Source organism: Capra hircus, chromosome 3 (assembly GCF_001704415.2).
Source record: "Capra hircus breed San Clemente chromosome 3, ASM170441v1, whole genome shotgun sequence".
Classification (NCBI taxonomy): Eukaryota; Metazoa; Chordata; class Mammalia; order Artiodactyla; family Bovidae; genus Capra; species Capra hircus.
Window position 1 is genome coordinate 107,089,301 of NC_030810.1, and position 14,586 is coordinate 107,103,886.

General features: G+C 39.8%; 1 protein-coding gene across 1 annotated transcript in view; it reads left to right on the forward strand.

The window, feature by feature from the left end:
- LOC102182460 (CD48 antigen) overlaps positions 1-14,586 on the forward strand; it is a 44,210-nt gene that overhangs the window by 19,937 nt on the left and 9,687 nt on the right. Inside the window, exon 2 of the mRNA XM_018046336.1 lies at positions 3,926-4,297. Coding sequence (XP_017901825.1) covers positions 3,926-4,297 — 372 coding nt within the window. The remainder of the gene's footprint in view (positions 1-3,925; positions 4,298-14,586) is intronic.

The window sequence follows — 14,586 nt, forward strand, 5'->3', positions numbered from 1 at the left end:
AAGACAATTGCTTCTTGGCAGAAAAGCTATGAAAAACCTAGGCAGTGTGCTAAAAAGTAAAGACATCACTTTGCCGACAAATGTCCGTATAGTCAAGGCTATGGTCTTTCCAGTAGTCATGTACGGATGAGAGAGTTGGACCATAAGACAGAGCACCAAAGAATTGATGTGGTGCTGGAGAAGACTTTTGAGAGTCCCTTGGACAGCAAGGAGATTAAACCAGTCAATCTTAAAGGAAATCAACACTGAATACTCATTGGAAGGACTGATGCTGAATCTCGAATACTTTGGCCATCTGATGTGAAGAGGCGATTCATTGGAAAAGACCCTGATTTTGGGAAAGATTGAAGGCAGGAGGAGAAAGGGACGGCAGAGGATGAGATCATTGAGTGGCATCACTGATTAAATAGACAGGAACTTGGGAAAACTCTGGGAGATGGTGAGGGACAGGGAAGCCTGGTACGCTGCAGTCCATGGGGTCACAAAAAGTCAGAAACGACTTGACTACTGAACAACAATAACAAAGATTCTTGAAATAAAGACGTCATATTTTCAGAGAAAATCTAATAAATGTCTAGAAACAGAACGCTTGACTAAGTCAGTGAAACCTTCAAATTGGAAGAATGTTGCAGGGGGAGGTGTAAGAATAGTACAAGGTTGAGCAGGGAATGTGGGCTAGTGAGTGTTCTACATTTTCATTCTAGCTGTGATGGTGGTGAGCAATGGGAAATAGAGCAGGATGGGTATTATTTGACTATTTTAATATAATAGAGAAGAAGTATATGTATTAAGGAGATGAGTACTAATGGAATGAGAAGTATAAAGGCATTTTGGATGTACTAAGGAACAGACAAAGAAAAGAATGAAAGGAAATCTGACCTCAGCTCTCAGTAGCGCTGCCCTAGTTGTCCACCCCTCCTTCTTGAAACAGTTTCCTTCTTTGGCTTTTCTAACCCTGCACTTACCTGGTCCTCCCCACTGGCTGTTCCTTCTCCACCTCTCCCAATGGACCTGAATCCTCTGGTGGTCAGTGCTATGCCCTCTTTCCTTCCCTAGCTATAGTCACCTAATCCCTAGGGGATTTTAGCTAATCCCATGGCTGTAAGTAGCATGACTGAACTGAGGGCCACATTTCCAGCCTGGACATCTCCCCCCAGGCTTAACCCATCTATGTGGCCCATTTAACATCTGTTCTTGGAAGGCAAAGTTAACAGTCTAAAGCTGAATTCTTGTGTTATGCCTACCTTCACCCCAAACCTGCTCCTCCCCAGACTTTAATGATATTTACAGCTCAATAAATGTCACTCCATCTACCCAGCTGTTTAAGCCAAAAACCTAGAAATCATCTTTGATTCTTCTTTCCCTTCTCTCTGACATCCAGTCCATCAGCACTCTCTATAACCCTACCTCCAAAATTTCCTGAATCTCCCCATTTCTCCTGATCCCCTACCACCATCCTTCTCTCACTTAACCTATTGAGAAAGCCTCAGAACGGGAATCCCTTTTCCTCTTCTTGCCTTGCTATAAACCATTATGCACACAGTATGTATTCTAAGGTGATCAATAAAAATGTAAACCACATATTACCCTGCTGAAAACCATTTGGCAGCTTCCTGTGGCAATCAGAATCCATCCAAACCACCTACAAACCCTACAAAGCCTTTCTTGCCTCAGTCTGTCTTCAGATCTCTCCTTCACTCAGTCTGCTCCAGGCACAGTCCTCCATTCATCCCACATGGAGACCACGATATTTTGTACACTGGAAACTTTGTATGCCTGGAAGAATTCATTCTGTCCTCTAATCATTCAGAACTCACTTTAGCTGTCACATCTTTTTAAGGTACTTTCTTAATAAGCCATCCATGCCTCACACATTCATTAAACCACCAGTATCTTATCACATTATCTCTAATTGTCAATCAGCATTCTTGGTTACAAGTAACAGATATCAACTGACTGTGGATGAACATAGAGCCTGTCAAACAGTGAAATAAACCAGAAAGAGAAAAGTAAATGTTGACATATGGAAATATATATGCATATAAATGGAATCTAAGAAAATTGATACTGATGAACTTATTTGCAGGGTAGGTAGAGATACAAACATAGAGAACAGACTTATGGACACAGTGAGGGAAGGAGAGAGTGGGACAAATTGAGAGAGTAGCATTGACATATATTCACTACACTGTGTAAAATAGCAAGTGGGAAGCAGCTGTATAGCACAGGAAACTCAGCTCAGTGCTTTGTGATGGCCTAAAGGGCTGGGGTGGGGGGTGGGGTGCGAGGAGGCTCAAGAGGAAGGGAATATGTGTATACCTATGGCCGATTCATGTTGTTGTACGGCAGGAACCAACACAATATTGTAAAGCATTATCCTCCAATTAAAGATAAATTTAAAAAGCATTTAATCCAGTTACATTTAAAGTAATTATTGATATGTATATTCCTATTGCCATTTTCTTAATTGTTTTGGATTGATTTCGTAGGTCTTTTTCTTCTCTTGTACTTCTTGACTGTGTAAGTCTAAGAAGTTAACTGATAGTTAAATATTCATATTAAAGGAGAGCAAGTGGTCTACAGACCTTTGAGGGATCCGGGTGACCAGGCCCTGAGATGACTCATCCAGGAGCCACAACAGAACTGGTCCAGTAGAAACTGGTCTGTTACTTCTGACACAGACACCACAGCTTACATCCCACTGACTGGATACTTGACTTGCCTCAGAACCGCTGTCACCCTTGCCTCAGGCAATCAAGTGGCTGCTTCCATGACTGTCATTGTCAATAGCACAAATACTGTGGTCCTCCTCTCACCATGCAGTAGCTTCTGTTTGGAAGTCTGAATAGGTGCATCTGACTGGAGGAGCCCAGGTCATGTGCTGTCTCTGCTATAAAGGTGGCTGGGAAAGTATCAGGCACTTTCACATTGGCCTGTGTTTCATAAGACAAGAAAATTCCATAAATATGAGAAGGAAGTTCAGATGTTCAACCTAACAGAGATGGCTTTCTTGAGCATCAGGAATCTCACCATGGAAATGAAATGAGTGGACTATATACAGCAAAAATCAAATTCCACTCAAGAAAATTGAATGAGGAAGAATTTAGACTCTGTTTATATGGTAAGGTGTGGGACCATGCCCCATGAAATCTGTGCCACATACTTTTTTAACAGCACTTACAAGTACCTGAAATCTTGTGCTTTCTCCTGCTTTTTTCAGCAGTCTCCTTGGCTACAGTGGTAGTTCCATGAAAGCAGGGATCGGGTCCACTTGTTCACCACTGTATCTCTGGCAATCTTAGTTATGCCTAGCTCATAAAACATTTATTGAAAGAAAGTGGACTGAGGGCCCAGTGAGTAAAAATTTGTATCAAATAAGTAGAGTTTCAAGAAAGAGTAGTCATATGTCAAATGCCACAAGATGGTCCCATAAGGCTAAGACTGACAGATTGACTAAATGACATGTGGATTTTTTAATTTTAAGTAGTTATCAGCATCTCAATCAAGAGCAGTTTCAGAGGAGTGGTGGCCAGAAACCAAAAGGCAATGGGTTGAGGAGGAAAAAAAGACATCATAGGAGAAAGCTGAAATTATTTTCTCCTAGTGTATAGAAACAATGGGGAAATTGTGTTATTACTTATGAACTTCAACATTTTCAGTTTCTATTTCCTAGAATTTAACCAAAGGCCATATTGGGTGCAAGACGCAAGAAAAGGCAAAAGCATGAGTCTGGAAGGGTGACAGACATGTGCTTGAATCAAAGCTATCAACTTCTAGGCAAGACCCATGCCTAAGCAAGTTTACCTCTGCAGTTTTGTTTCCTTGTCTGTAAAAATGGAGATAATCTTCTTATAAGTGTAAAATTAGTGTGATGTAAAGACAGCAGATATAGCATAACATTTGCTCTGCTTCTTTCTTCCTCCAGGCTTAGCTAGTCCGTCACCAGATTCTCAAGCTGTCAAATACCCCAGCTCTTCCTGCACATTGAAAAGGACTGTGGGGACATCTGTCCAGCTGACACTGACCTCCCCTTTGGATCCTAACATCCGAGAGATTGAGTGGAATTGGCAACCTGAGGATGATGAGAAAACACGGCTTCTAGTGTCCTGGAAGCCTCAGATCCCTAATCCTGACTGGTATGATCTTGAAGAAATATACAAGCACAGACTCAACCTAACAGAGATGGCTTTCTTGAGCATCAGGAACCTCACCATGGAAATGAGTGGACTATATACAGCAAAAATCAAATTCAACTCAGGAAAATCAAATGAGGAAGCATTTAGACTCTGTTTATATGGTAAGGTGTGGGACTATGCCCCAAGCATGCATTCCAACAACCACTTTATTTAAAGAAAGTTAGCCTAAACTCGGGGTATTTTTTTTAGTTTTTTTTTTTAGAAATTTTTACATCTCTTCTGATGCCCTAAATGTAAAACTAAATTTTAAATATTACATCTTAGGAAAAACTATCTATAATTTCTTTTTGTTTCTTTAAAAGTATTCATTTAGAATAAGAACAAAAAATGGCTTCAGATTTTTCACCTTCTGGTTAATCCACCTCTAGCAGAACCAAGGTAAGGCCTGACCACCAAGGTAAGGCCTGACCACCTGACCTCCCCTCCCCAGCTTGAACCTCATCCGAACTCCACCGCCCACTCTAGGGACTCACACACAGCTGGTGGAGGGAAGGTACAGGATACAGGATGGGGTCTAATGCTACATATCTCATGAGAAACAACCAGTGAAAGTTTTAATAGAGTGATCACTTGAAAGGCTCCCCAGGAGTGTGAGAGTGCAAAAGTAAAAGTGTTAATCACTCAGTTGTGACTCTTTGGGACCCCATGGCCTCTAGCCCATCAGGCCCCTCTCTCCATGGAGTTCTCCAGGCAAGAATGCTACAGTGGGTTGCCATAGAGGCCCACTCAAGAGTATACAAAAAAAAAAAAAGCATTCAATTGTAAAATACTGCAAAAATTGATTATTAGAAATATACAGTTGTATCAGAAATGCCCTTATTGGTTGCTTCAAAAACTGATTTAAAAGTTTTTTTGTTTTAATTGGAGACTAATTACTTTACAATATTGTAGTGGCTTGCCATACATTGACATGAATCTGCCATTCTGAACCCCCCTCCCACCTCCCTCCCCATCCCATCCCTCTGGGTCATCCCAGTGCACCAGCCCTGAGCACCCTGTATCATGCATCGAACCTGGACTGGCAATTCATTTCACATATGATAATACACATGTTTCAATGCCATTCTCCCAAGTCATCCCACCCCCTCCCTCTCCCACAGAGTCCAAAAGACTATTCTATACATCTGTGTCTCTTTTGCTGTCTCGCACACAGGGTTATCATCACCATCTTTCTAAATTCCATATTTATGCATTAGTATAATGTATTGGTGTTTTTCTTTCTGGCCTACTTCACTCTGTATAATAGGCTCCAGTTTCATCCACCTCATTAGAACTGATTCAAATGTACTCTTTTTAATTGCTGAGTAATATTCCATTGTGTATATGTACCACAGCTTTCTTATCCATTCATCTGCTGATGGACATCTAGGTTGCTTCCATGTCCTGGCTATTATAAACAGTGCTGCAATGAACTTTGGGGTACACGTGTCTCTTTCAATTCTGGTTTCCTTGGTGTGTATGCCCAGAAGTGGGATTGCTGGGTCATATGGTAGTTCTATTTCAGTTTTTTAAGGAATCTCCACACTGTTCTCCATAGTGGCTGTACTAGTTTGCATTCCCACCAACAGTGTAAGAGGGTTTCCTTTTCTCCACGTCCTCTCCAGCATTTATTCTTTTAGACTTTTGGATAGTAGCCATTCTGACTGGCGTGAAATGGTACCTCATTGTGGATTTGATTTGCATTTCTTTGATAATGAGTGATGTTGAGCATCTTTTCATGTGTTTGTTAGCCATCTGTATGTCTTCTTTGGAGAAATGTCTGTTTAGTTCTTTGGCCCATTTTTTGATTGGGTCATTTATTTTTCTGGAATTGAGCTGCAGGTGTTGCTTGTATATTTTTGAGATCAATTCTTTGTCAGGTGCTTCGTTTGCTATCATTGTCTCCGATTCTGAAGGCTGTCTTTTCACCTTGCTTATAGTTACCTTTGTTGTGCAAAAGGTTTTAAACTTAATTAGGTCCCAATTGTTTATTTTTGTGTTTATTTCCAATATTCTGGGAGGTGGGTCGTAGAGGATCCTGCTGTGACTTGTGTCCGAGAGTGTTTTGCCTATGTTCTCCTCTAGGAGTTTTATAGTTTCTGGTCTTATGTTCAGATCTTTAATCCATTTTGAGTTTATTTTTGTGTATGGTGTTAGAAAATGTTCTAGTTTCATTCTTTTACAAGTGGTTGATCAGTTTTCCCAGCACCACTTGTTAAAGAGATTGTCTTTTCTCCACTGGATATTCTAACCTCCTTTGTCAAAGATAAGGTGTCCATAGGTGCATGAATTTATCTCTGGGCTTTCTATTTTGTTCCATTGATCTATATTTCTGTCTTTGTGCCAGTACCATACTGTCTTGATGACTGTGGCTTTGTAGTAGAGCCTGAAGTCAGCCAGATTGATCCCTCCAGTTCCATTCTTCTTTCTCAAGATTGCTTTGGCTATTTGAGTTTTTTTTTTTTTTTTTTTTGTATTTCCATACAAATTGTGAAATTATTTGTTCTGCTGCTGCTGCTAAGTCACTTCAGTCATATCCGACTCTGTGTGACCCCATACACGGCAGCCCACCAGGCTCCCCAGTCCCTGGGATGCTCCAGGCAAGAACACTGGAGTGGGTTGCCATTTCCTTCTCAAGTGAATGAAAGTGAAAAGTGAAAATGAAGTCACTCAGTCATGTCCGACCCTCAGCGACCCCATAGGATTGCATTGAATCTCTAGATTGTTTTGGGTAGTATACTCATTTTCACTATATTGATTCTTCCAATCCATGAACATGGTATATTTCTCCATCTATTTGGGTCCTCTTTGATTTCTTTCATCAGTGTTTTATAGTTTTCTATATATACATATTTTGTTTCTTTAGGTAGATGTATTCCTAAGTATGTTATTCTTTTCGTTGCAATGGTGAATGGAATTGTTTCCTGAATTTCTCTTTCTGTTTCCTCATTGTTAGTGTATAGGAATGCCAAGAGACTTCTGTGTGTTAATTTTATATCCTGCAACTTTACTATAGTCATTGATTAGCTCTAGTAATTTTCTGGTGGAGTCTTTAGGGTTTTCTATGTAGAGGGTCATGTCATCTGCAAACAGTGAGAGTTTTACTTCTTCTTTTCCAATCTGGATTCCTTTTATTTCTTTTTCTGCTCTGATTGCTGTGGCCAAAACTTCCAAAACTATGTTGAATAGTAGTGGTGAGAGTGGGCACCCTTGTCTTCTTCCTGACTTTAGGGGAAATGCTCTCAAATTTTCACCATTGAGGATAATGTTTGCTGAGGGTTTGGCATATATAGCTTTTATTGTGTTGAGGTATGTTCCTTCTATTCCTGCTTTCTGGAGGGTTTTCATCATAAATGGATGTTGAATTTTATCAAAGGCTTTCTCTGCATCTATTGAGATAATCATATCGTTTTAATCTTTCAATTTATTAATGTGGTGTATTACGTTGATTGCTTTGTGGATATTGAAGAATGCTTGCATCCCTGGGATAAAGCCAATTTGGTCACGATGTATGATCTTTTTAATATGTTGTTGGATTCTGTTTGCTAGAATTTTGTTAAGGATTTTTGCATCTATGTTCATCAGTGATATTGGCCTGTAGTTTTCTTTTTTGTGTGGCATCTTGTCTGGTTTTGGTATTAGGGTGATGGTGGCCTCATAGAATGAGTTTGGAAATTTACTTTCTCTGCAATTTTCTGGAAGAGTTTGAATAGGATAGGTGTTAGCTCTTCTATAAATTTTTGGCAGAATTCAACTGTGAAGCCGTCTGGTCCTGGGCTTTTGTTTGCTGGAAGATTTCTGATTACAGTTTCAATTTCTGTGCTTGTAATGGGTCCGTTAAGATTTTCTATTTCTTCCTGGTTCAGTTTTGGAAAGTTGTACTTTTCTAAGAATTTGTCCATTTCTTCCATGTTGTCCATTTTATTGGCATATAATTGCCTGATATAGTCTCTTATGATCCTTTGTATTTCTGTGTTGTCTCTTATGATCTCTCCATTTTCATTTCTAATTTTGTTGATTTGATTTTTCTCCCTTTGTTTCTTGATGAGTCTGGCTAAAGGTTTGTCAATTTTATTTATCTTCTCAAAGAACAAGCTTTTAGCTTTGTTGATTTTTGCTATGGTCTCTTTTGTTTCTTCTGCATTTATTTCTGCCCTAATTTTTAAGATTTCTTTCCTTCTACTAACCCTGGGGTTCTTCATTTCTTCCTTTTCTAGTTACTTTAGGTGTAAAGTTAGGTTATTTATTTGACCTTTTTCTCGTTTCTTGAGGTAAGTCGGTATTGCTATGAACCTTCCCCTTAGCACTGCTTTTACAGTGCCCCATAGGTTTTGGGTTGTTGTGTTTTCATTTTCATTCATTTCTATTCATATTTTGATTTCTTTTTTGATTTCTTCTGTGATTTGTTGGTTATTCAGCAGCATGTTGTTCAGCCTCCATAAGTTGGAATTTTTAATAGTTTTTCTCCTGTAATTGACATCTAACCTTACTGCACTGTGGTCAGAAAGGATGCTTGGAATGATTTCAATTTTTTTAGATTTACCAAGGCTAGATTTATGGCCCAAGATGTGATCTATCCTGGAGAAGGTTCCATGTGCGCTTGAGAAAAAGGTGAAATTCATTGTTTTGGGGTGAAATGTCCTATAGATATCAATTAGGTCTAACTGGTCTATTGTACCATTTAAAGTTGTGTTTCCTTCTTAATTTTCTGTTTAGTTGATCTATCTATAGGTGTGAGTGGGGTATTAAAGTCTCCCACTATTATTGTGTTATTGTTAATTTCCCCTTTTATACTTGTTAGCATTTGTCTTACATATTGTGGTTCTCCTATGTTGGGTGCATATATATTTATAATTGTTATATCTTCTTCTTGAATTGACCCTTTGATCATTATGTACTGTCCTTCTTTGTCTCTTTTCACAGCCTTTGTTTTAAAATCTATTTTATCTGATATGAGTATTGCTACTCCTGCTTTCTTTTGGTCTCCATTTGTGTGGAATGCCTTTCTCCAGCCCTTCACTTTCAGTCTGTATGTGTCCTTTGTTTTGAGATGAGTCTCTTGTAGACAACATATATAGGAGTCTTGTTTTTTTATCCATTCAGCCAGTCTTTGTCTTTTGGTTGGAGCATTCAACCCATTTACATTCAAGGTAATTATTGATAAGTGTGATTCCATTGCCATTTACTTTGTTGTTTTGGGTTCGAGTTTTACACCATTTCTGTGTTTCCTGTATGGTGAAGATCCTTTAGCATTTGTTGGAGAGCTGGTTTGGTGGTGCTGAATTCTTTCAGCTTTTGTTTGTCTGTAAATCTTTTGATATCTCCTTCATATTTGAATGAGATCCTTGCTGGGTACAGTAATCTGGGCTGTATGTTTTTCTCTTTCATCACTTTAAGTATGTCCTGTCATTCCCTTAGGGCCTGAAGAGTTTCTATTGAAAGATCAGCTGTTATCCTTATGGGAATCCCCTTGTGTCTTATTTGTTGTTTTTCCCTTGCTGCTTTTAATATTTGCTCCTTGTATTTGATTTTGTTAATTTGATTGATATGTGTCTTGAGGTGTTTTGCCTTGGGTTTATCCTGTTTGGGACTCTCTGGGTTTCTTGGACTTGGGTGACTATTTTCTTCCCCATTTTAGGGAAGTTTTCAACAATTACCTCCTCAAGTATTTTCTCATGGTCTTTCTTTTTGTCGTCTTCTCCTGGGACTCCTATGATTTGAATGTTGGGGTGTTTAACATTGTCCCAGAGGTCTCTGGGAGAAGGCAATGGCACCTCACTCCAGTACTCTCACCTGGAAAATCCCATGGACGGAGAAGCCTGGTAGGCTGCAGTCCATGGGGTCGCTAAGAGTCAGACACAACTGAGCTACTTCACTTTCACTTTTCACTTTCATTCTTTGGAGAAGGAAATGGCAACCCAGTCCATTGTTCTCGCCCAGAGAATCCCAGGGACGGGGCATCCTGGTGGGCTGCCGTCTCTGGGGTTGCACAGAGTTGGACAGAACTGAAGCAACTTAGCAGCAGCAGCAGCAGAGGTCTCTGAGGTTGTCCTCGTTCCTTGTAATTCTTTTTTCCTCTCTGCTTCATTTATTTCTACTGTTCTATCTTCTACCTCATTTATCCTATCCTCTGCCTCCATTATTTTACTGTTGGTTCCCTCCAGACTGTGTTTGATCTCATTTATTGCATTATATATTAGTCAATATATATGTCATTATATATTAGTCAATTATATAATATATATAATGTGTTATTATATATTGACTATTTTTTATTTCTTCTAGGTCCTTGTTAAACATTTCTTGCATCTTCTCAACCCTTTTCTCCAGGCTATTTTTCTGTAACTCCATTTTGTTTTCAAGATTTTGGATCATTTTCACTATCATTATTCAGAATTCTTTATCAGGTAGATTCCCTATCTCTTCCTCTTTTGTTTGGTTTGGTGGGCATTTATCCTCTTCCTTTACCTGCTGAGTATTTCTCTGCCTTTTCATCTTGTTTATATTGCTGTGTTTGGGGTGGCCTTTCTGTGTTCTGGCAGTTTGTGGTTCCTCTTTATTGTGGAGGTTCCTCTTTGTGGGTAGGGTTGAATGTTTCCTGGTTAAGGAAGCTTGTGTGGGTGTTGTTGTAGGTGGAGCTGGATTTCTTCTCTCTGTTCCTGGGAATTCCCAGTGGTTGGGACTCTGTGCTTTCATTGTCAAAGGTGCTAAGAGCACAGGGTCAATCCCTGGTTGGGGAAAAAGGTACTGCAAGCTGGCAAAAAGAAACAAGAAAAAAACCTGTTCATGAAAACAAAATATTACTCCATGCTTTGGGGAAAGTTGATTTAAAAGTTCTTAAGTGACAAAAAGATTTTGGCAAAACTGAAAGAACAAAACTTGGTGGTGAAAAACACCAAATAGGAGTTTTGATCATGTAAAATGCTTTTAAACTAGTTGATCTGAAGTCCAGTTAGAGAAATTTCAGGACAAAGTTTTGTCCTAGACACAAGTCAGAGATACCGGGGAAGACCCAATGCCTGCTCCCTGGAGCTCCCAGGCTAGTAAGGAGCCCAACACCTGACCTCCTGGGCAGACAGTATAATGGAGAAATACAGGAAAGAGTGAGAAGACAGTCCAGAGAATTAGTATCTAACCTGCCAGAGCTCTCTCCCACTGGTCGTCTTTGGCTCCATCCTCCACCACCTCTGCTTGTGTTATCACATCAGCCTCCTGACTGGCTTCTCTTCTGCCTTCCAAATCCCCCTCCATGCAGCTGATATTTTGATCTTCTTTAAAATGTAGTGCTCTTCCTGTTGTTTACCTGTTTAACACCAAACAGTCCCCATTCCCATTCTGCACAGAATAAATGGCACTCAGAAAAAGAAGTGCAACTCTGCACAGGATCTGGTCCCTGGCTGCCTCTTCAGCCTTGCTTCCCAACACTTTCCTCCATGTGCCATGCTCCGAATTTTCTACCCCTCTCCTTGCCACCTGGTTCTTTCCTTCTTGACATACACTGGTGGCTGTCCCAGAGATATCCATCTCAAAGACATCCCCATCTCAAAGACATTCCCTGCACACCCCACCTAGTGGGAGCCGGAGAGGAGAGGGAGGGTGGGGGGTGGGGAGAGGGGTTGGAAATCTTATGAGAAGAGGCTAGGTTGACTGGGTTGACTATCCAAGCTGGGTTTTTCTGTTGATAAGAGACGGAGAGCATATTAGCTGCTTCCTAGCCTCCAGCTTCTGATTTCTGAACTTGTCTTTCTCTCCTCCTTGGCTGATAAATTCCTGGCGTAGCTTTCTCAGTGACATCATACCAATAGAGTTTCATCCTATCTCTTCTAGCATCAAGAAATGGAAGCCTACTTAAATTAGTCAATAAGAGTGTTTTGTGATTAAAAAAAAAATGCTTAGATCTCTAGGAGCAAGATCAGTAAAGGAGTTCCTCTGGCCCTCATGCTCATGGGAACTGAAAAACTGACAGGGGCTCACTTCTGTATTCAGGAACCACATACTCTCTCGTCTTCTTTTTCAGTGTCTTTCTCTCTCTCCCCTCTTTCCTATCAGCTTTCTTCTCCTGGGCCTCTCCAAGTGGTTGGGAGTGTGGCTTTGTGCAGCTATGCACCCCACTCAATCAGAGAGCAAAGGGAGTTTCCTGGCTCACTTCACATGGGAATAGGAAAAGGCTCTTACTAGTTGGGCTAGGTTCTCAAGATCACCCCTAGATGGGTCACTGACCAGGGAAATAACATATTCTGATTGTTAAGGCCTGGGGCTTGTGCTGTTGTACTGCATGTAACCAGTCAAACCAGAGTGCTTTGACTAACAAGTCATGAAAACCACAATGGTGGAGCAAAAGAAGAGTTGCTTGAAAAAGTAGAAGGGCTACTACCTGGTTTCCGTTTGTCTTACTTCCAACTTATCTGATAATTCACCAGCTCCCTTATTGAATTTTACAGTAATACTTGCTTACTTACCATTGCTGTGGAACTAAGTACTCCTCACAGCATGAGAGATCTGCCATCAGCTAATGCCAGTGTCCTAGCTTTGTTTCTAGCCAAACACATTGTTCCTCAAGTACAGCCTTTCTCTCTCACTCTCTCTTACCTCATGGGCTTTCAGAATTGTCATGTCCTATAAAGGCGTTTCTCATCCCTGTTAAATGAGTATGTCCATTTTGAAGTCTGCAAGTTCTTTTTCCTAATTCTTTAATGGGTCATATTTCTCTCTGCCTTGCACTACAGTTATTTGTGTGTGGTGTGCTGTCCACTTGGGGGCACGGGCCATGCCCTACTCTTCTTGCATCTGTCTGATGTTTTATACAGGTCCCAGGAGGCATTCAAAAAGCATTCCTTTAAACAAATAGATTTAAGCAATTTTTAAAGAAAATGATAGAAATGCACCTCATTTTTCTAGGATTTTTATGTTATTCAATCTTGATTAATATTCTTTTACCTATTAAAAAGAGCTTAACAAAAGTTCATAAAAACCACACGCCAAGTGAACACTTTAAATGCCTAAGAGCATTCTCTGCCTTAACACCTATCTATGCTTCATGACACTTTGTAATAGACATTCCATTTGATTTTACATTTAAATTGTTATCTGTTCATTAAACCAGATCTTTTAAAGTGATGTGAAAATATCATTTCCCCAGATGCATGTTCAGTAAGTCTTGGGAAGAGCCCATAAATTTGTATTTTTAGCAATTACCCCAGATCAAGGGTTGGCAAACTATAGCCATTGATAAATCTAGCCCAATGCCTGACTTTATAAATAAAGTTTTATTGGAATACAGCCACACACCCATTTGTTTAGATGTTTTATTTGGTTACTTTCTCCCCATAATGGCAAAGTTAAGTAGTTGTTTCAAGAGACCATACAGCCTATGAAACCTAAAATATTTACTGTCCAGCCTTTTACCCTTTGCTTACCCCTGCCCTAGACGACTCTACTGACACAGCTAATCCATGAAACTTTATAGGGTTATTATGAGGATTAGATGAGCTCATGTGACGCCTTTGGAACTAAGTCTGGAAATACATACTTGCTCAGTAAATGTTAGGTGTTGTGTTTTCTTTTCATCTGCTAATAGCATAAACTGCATTAGTAAAATCCCTAATTATACTGTCTTTGCATTCCTATAATAAATCCAACTTGATCATAGTGTATTGTGTGATTATATTTGCTAATATTTAATTTAGGACTTTTAAATTCTGTGTTTGAAACTGACATTAACCCGTGGATTTGTGCATTTTATCTTGTTTTGGTTTTGGTATTCTTGTCTGATGTGTGTATTAAAGTTAAACTGTGCTTTCAGAATGACCCAGAGGTATTTTGCCATTTCAAGCTCTGAGGCAAAGTATATAACACAAGAGTTTTCTTTCTTCAGTCATTTGGTCACACTCACCCCTGAGACCAAATATTCTTCATGACCTGTATAAGGACAGAGCTTTGGCCATGTTTCTAAGACAATGAGTGTACTCAGGTTTGCTGCTACTTCTTAATAAGATTTTGATCATTAACAGTTTCTTAGAAAAGAATTATTTCATTTATATTTTCAAATCTATTGATACTCAGTTGTACACAGTGTTTCCTTATAGCTTTTCATCTTCTCTTATCTCTAGTGGTAGTAGTGTTAGTCTGTCAGTTGTGTCCGACTCTTTGTGACTCCATGGACTATCGCCCACCAGTCTCCTCTGTCGATGGAGTTCTCCAGGCAAGAATACTGCGGTGGGTAGCCATTCCCATCTCCACGGGATCTTCCTGATCCAGGGATCAAACCTGCATTTCCTGCATTGCAGGCAGATTCTTTACCATATGAGCCACCAGGGAAGCCCTTCACTTGTCTGTAGTTATGTCCAATTCTCCTTCTAAGTGACATTTACTTATAACTTTAAGTGTTTAGTTAGCAATATTTTTTCTTTTG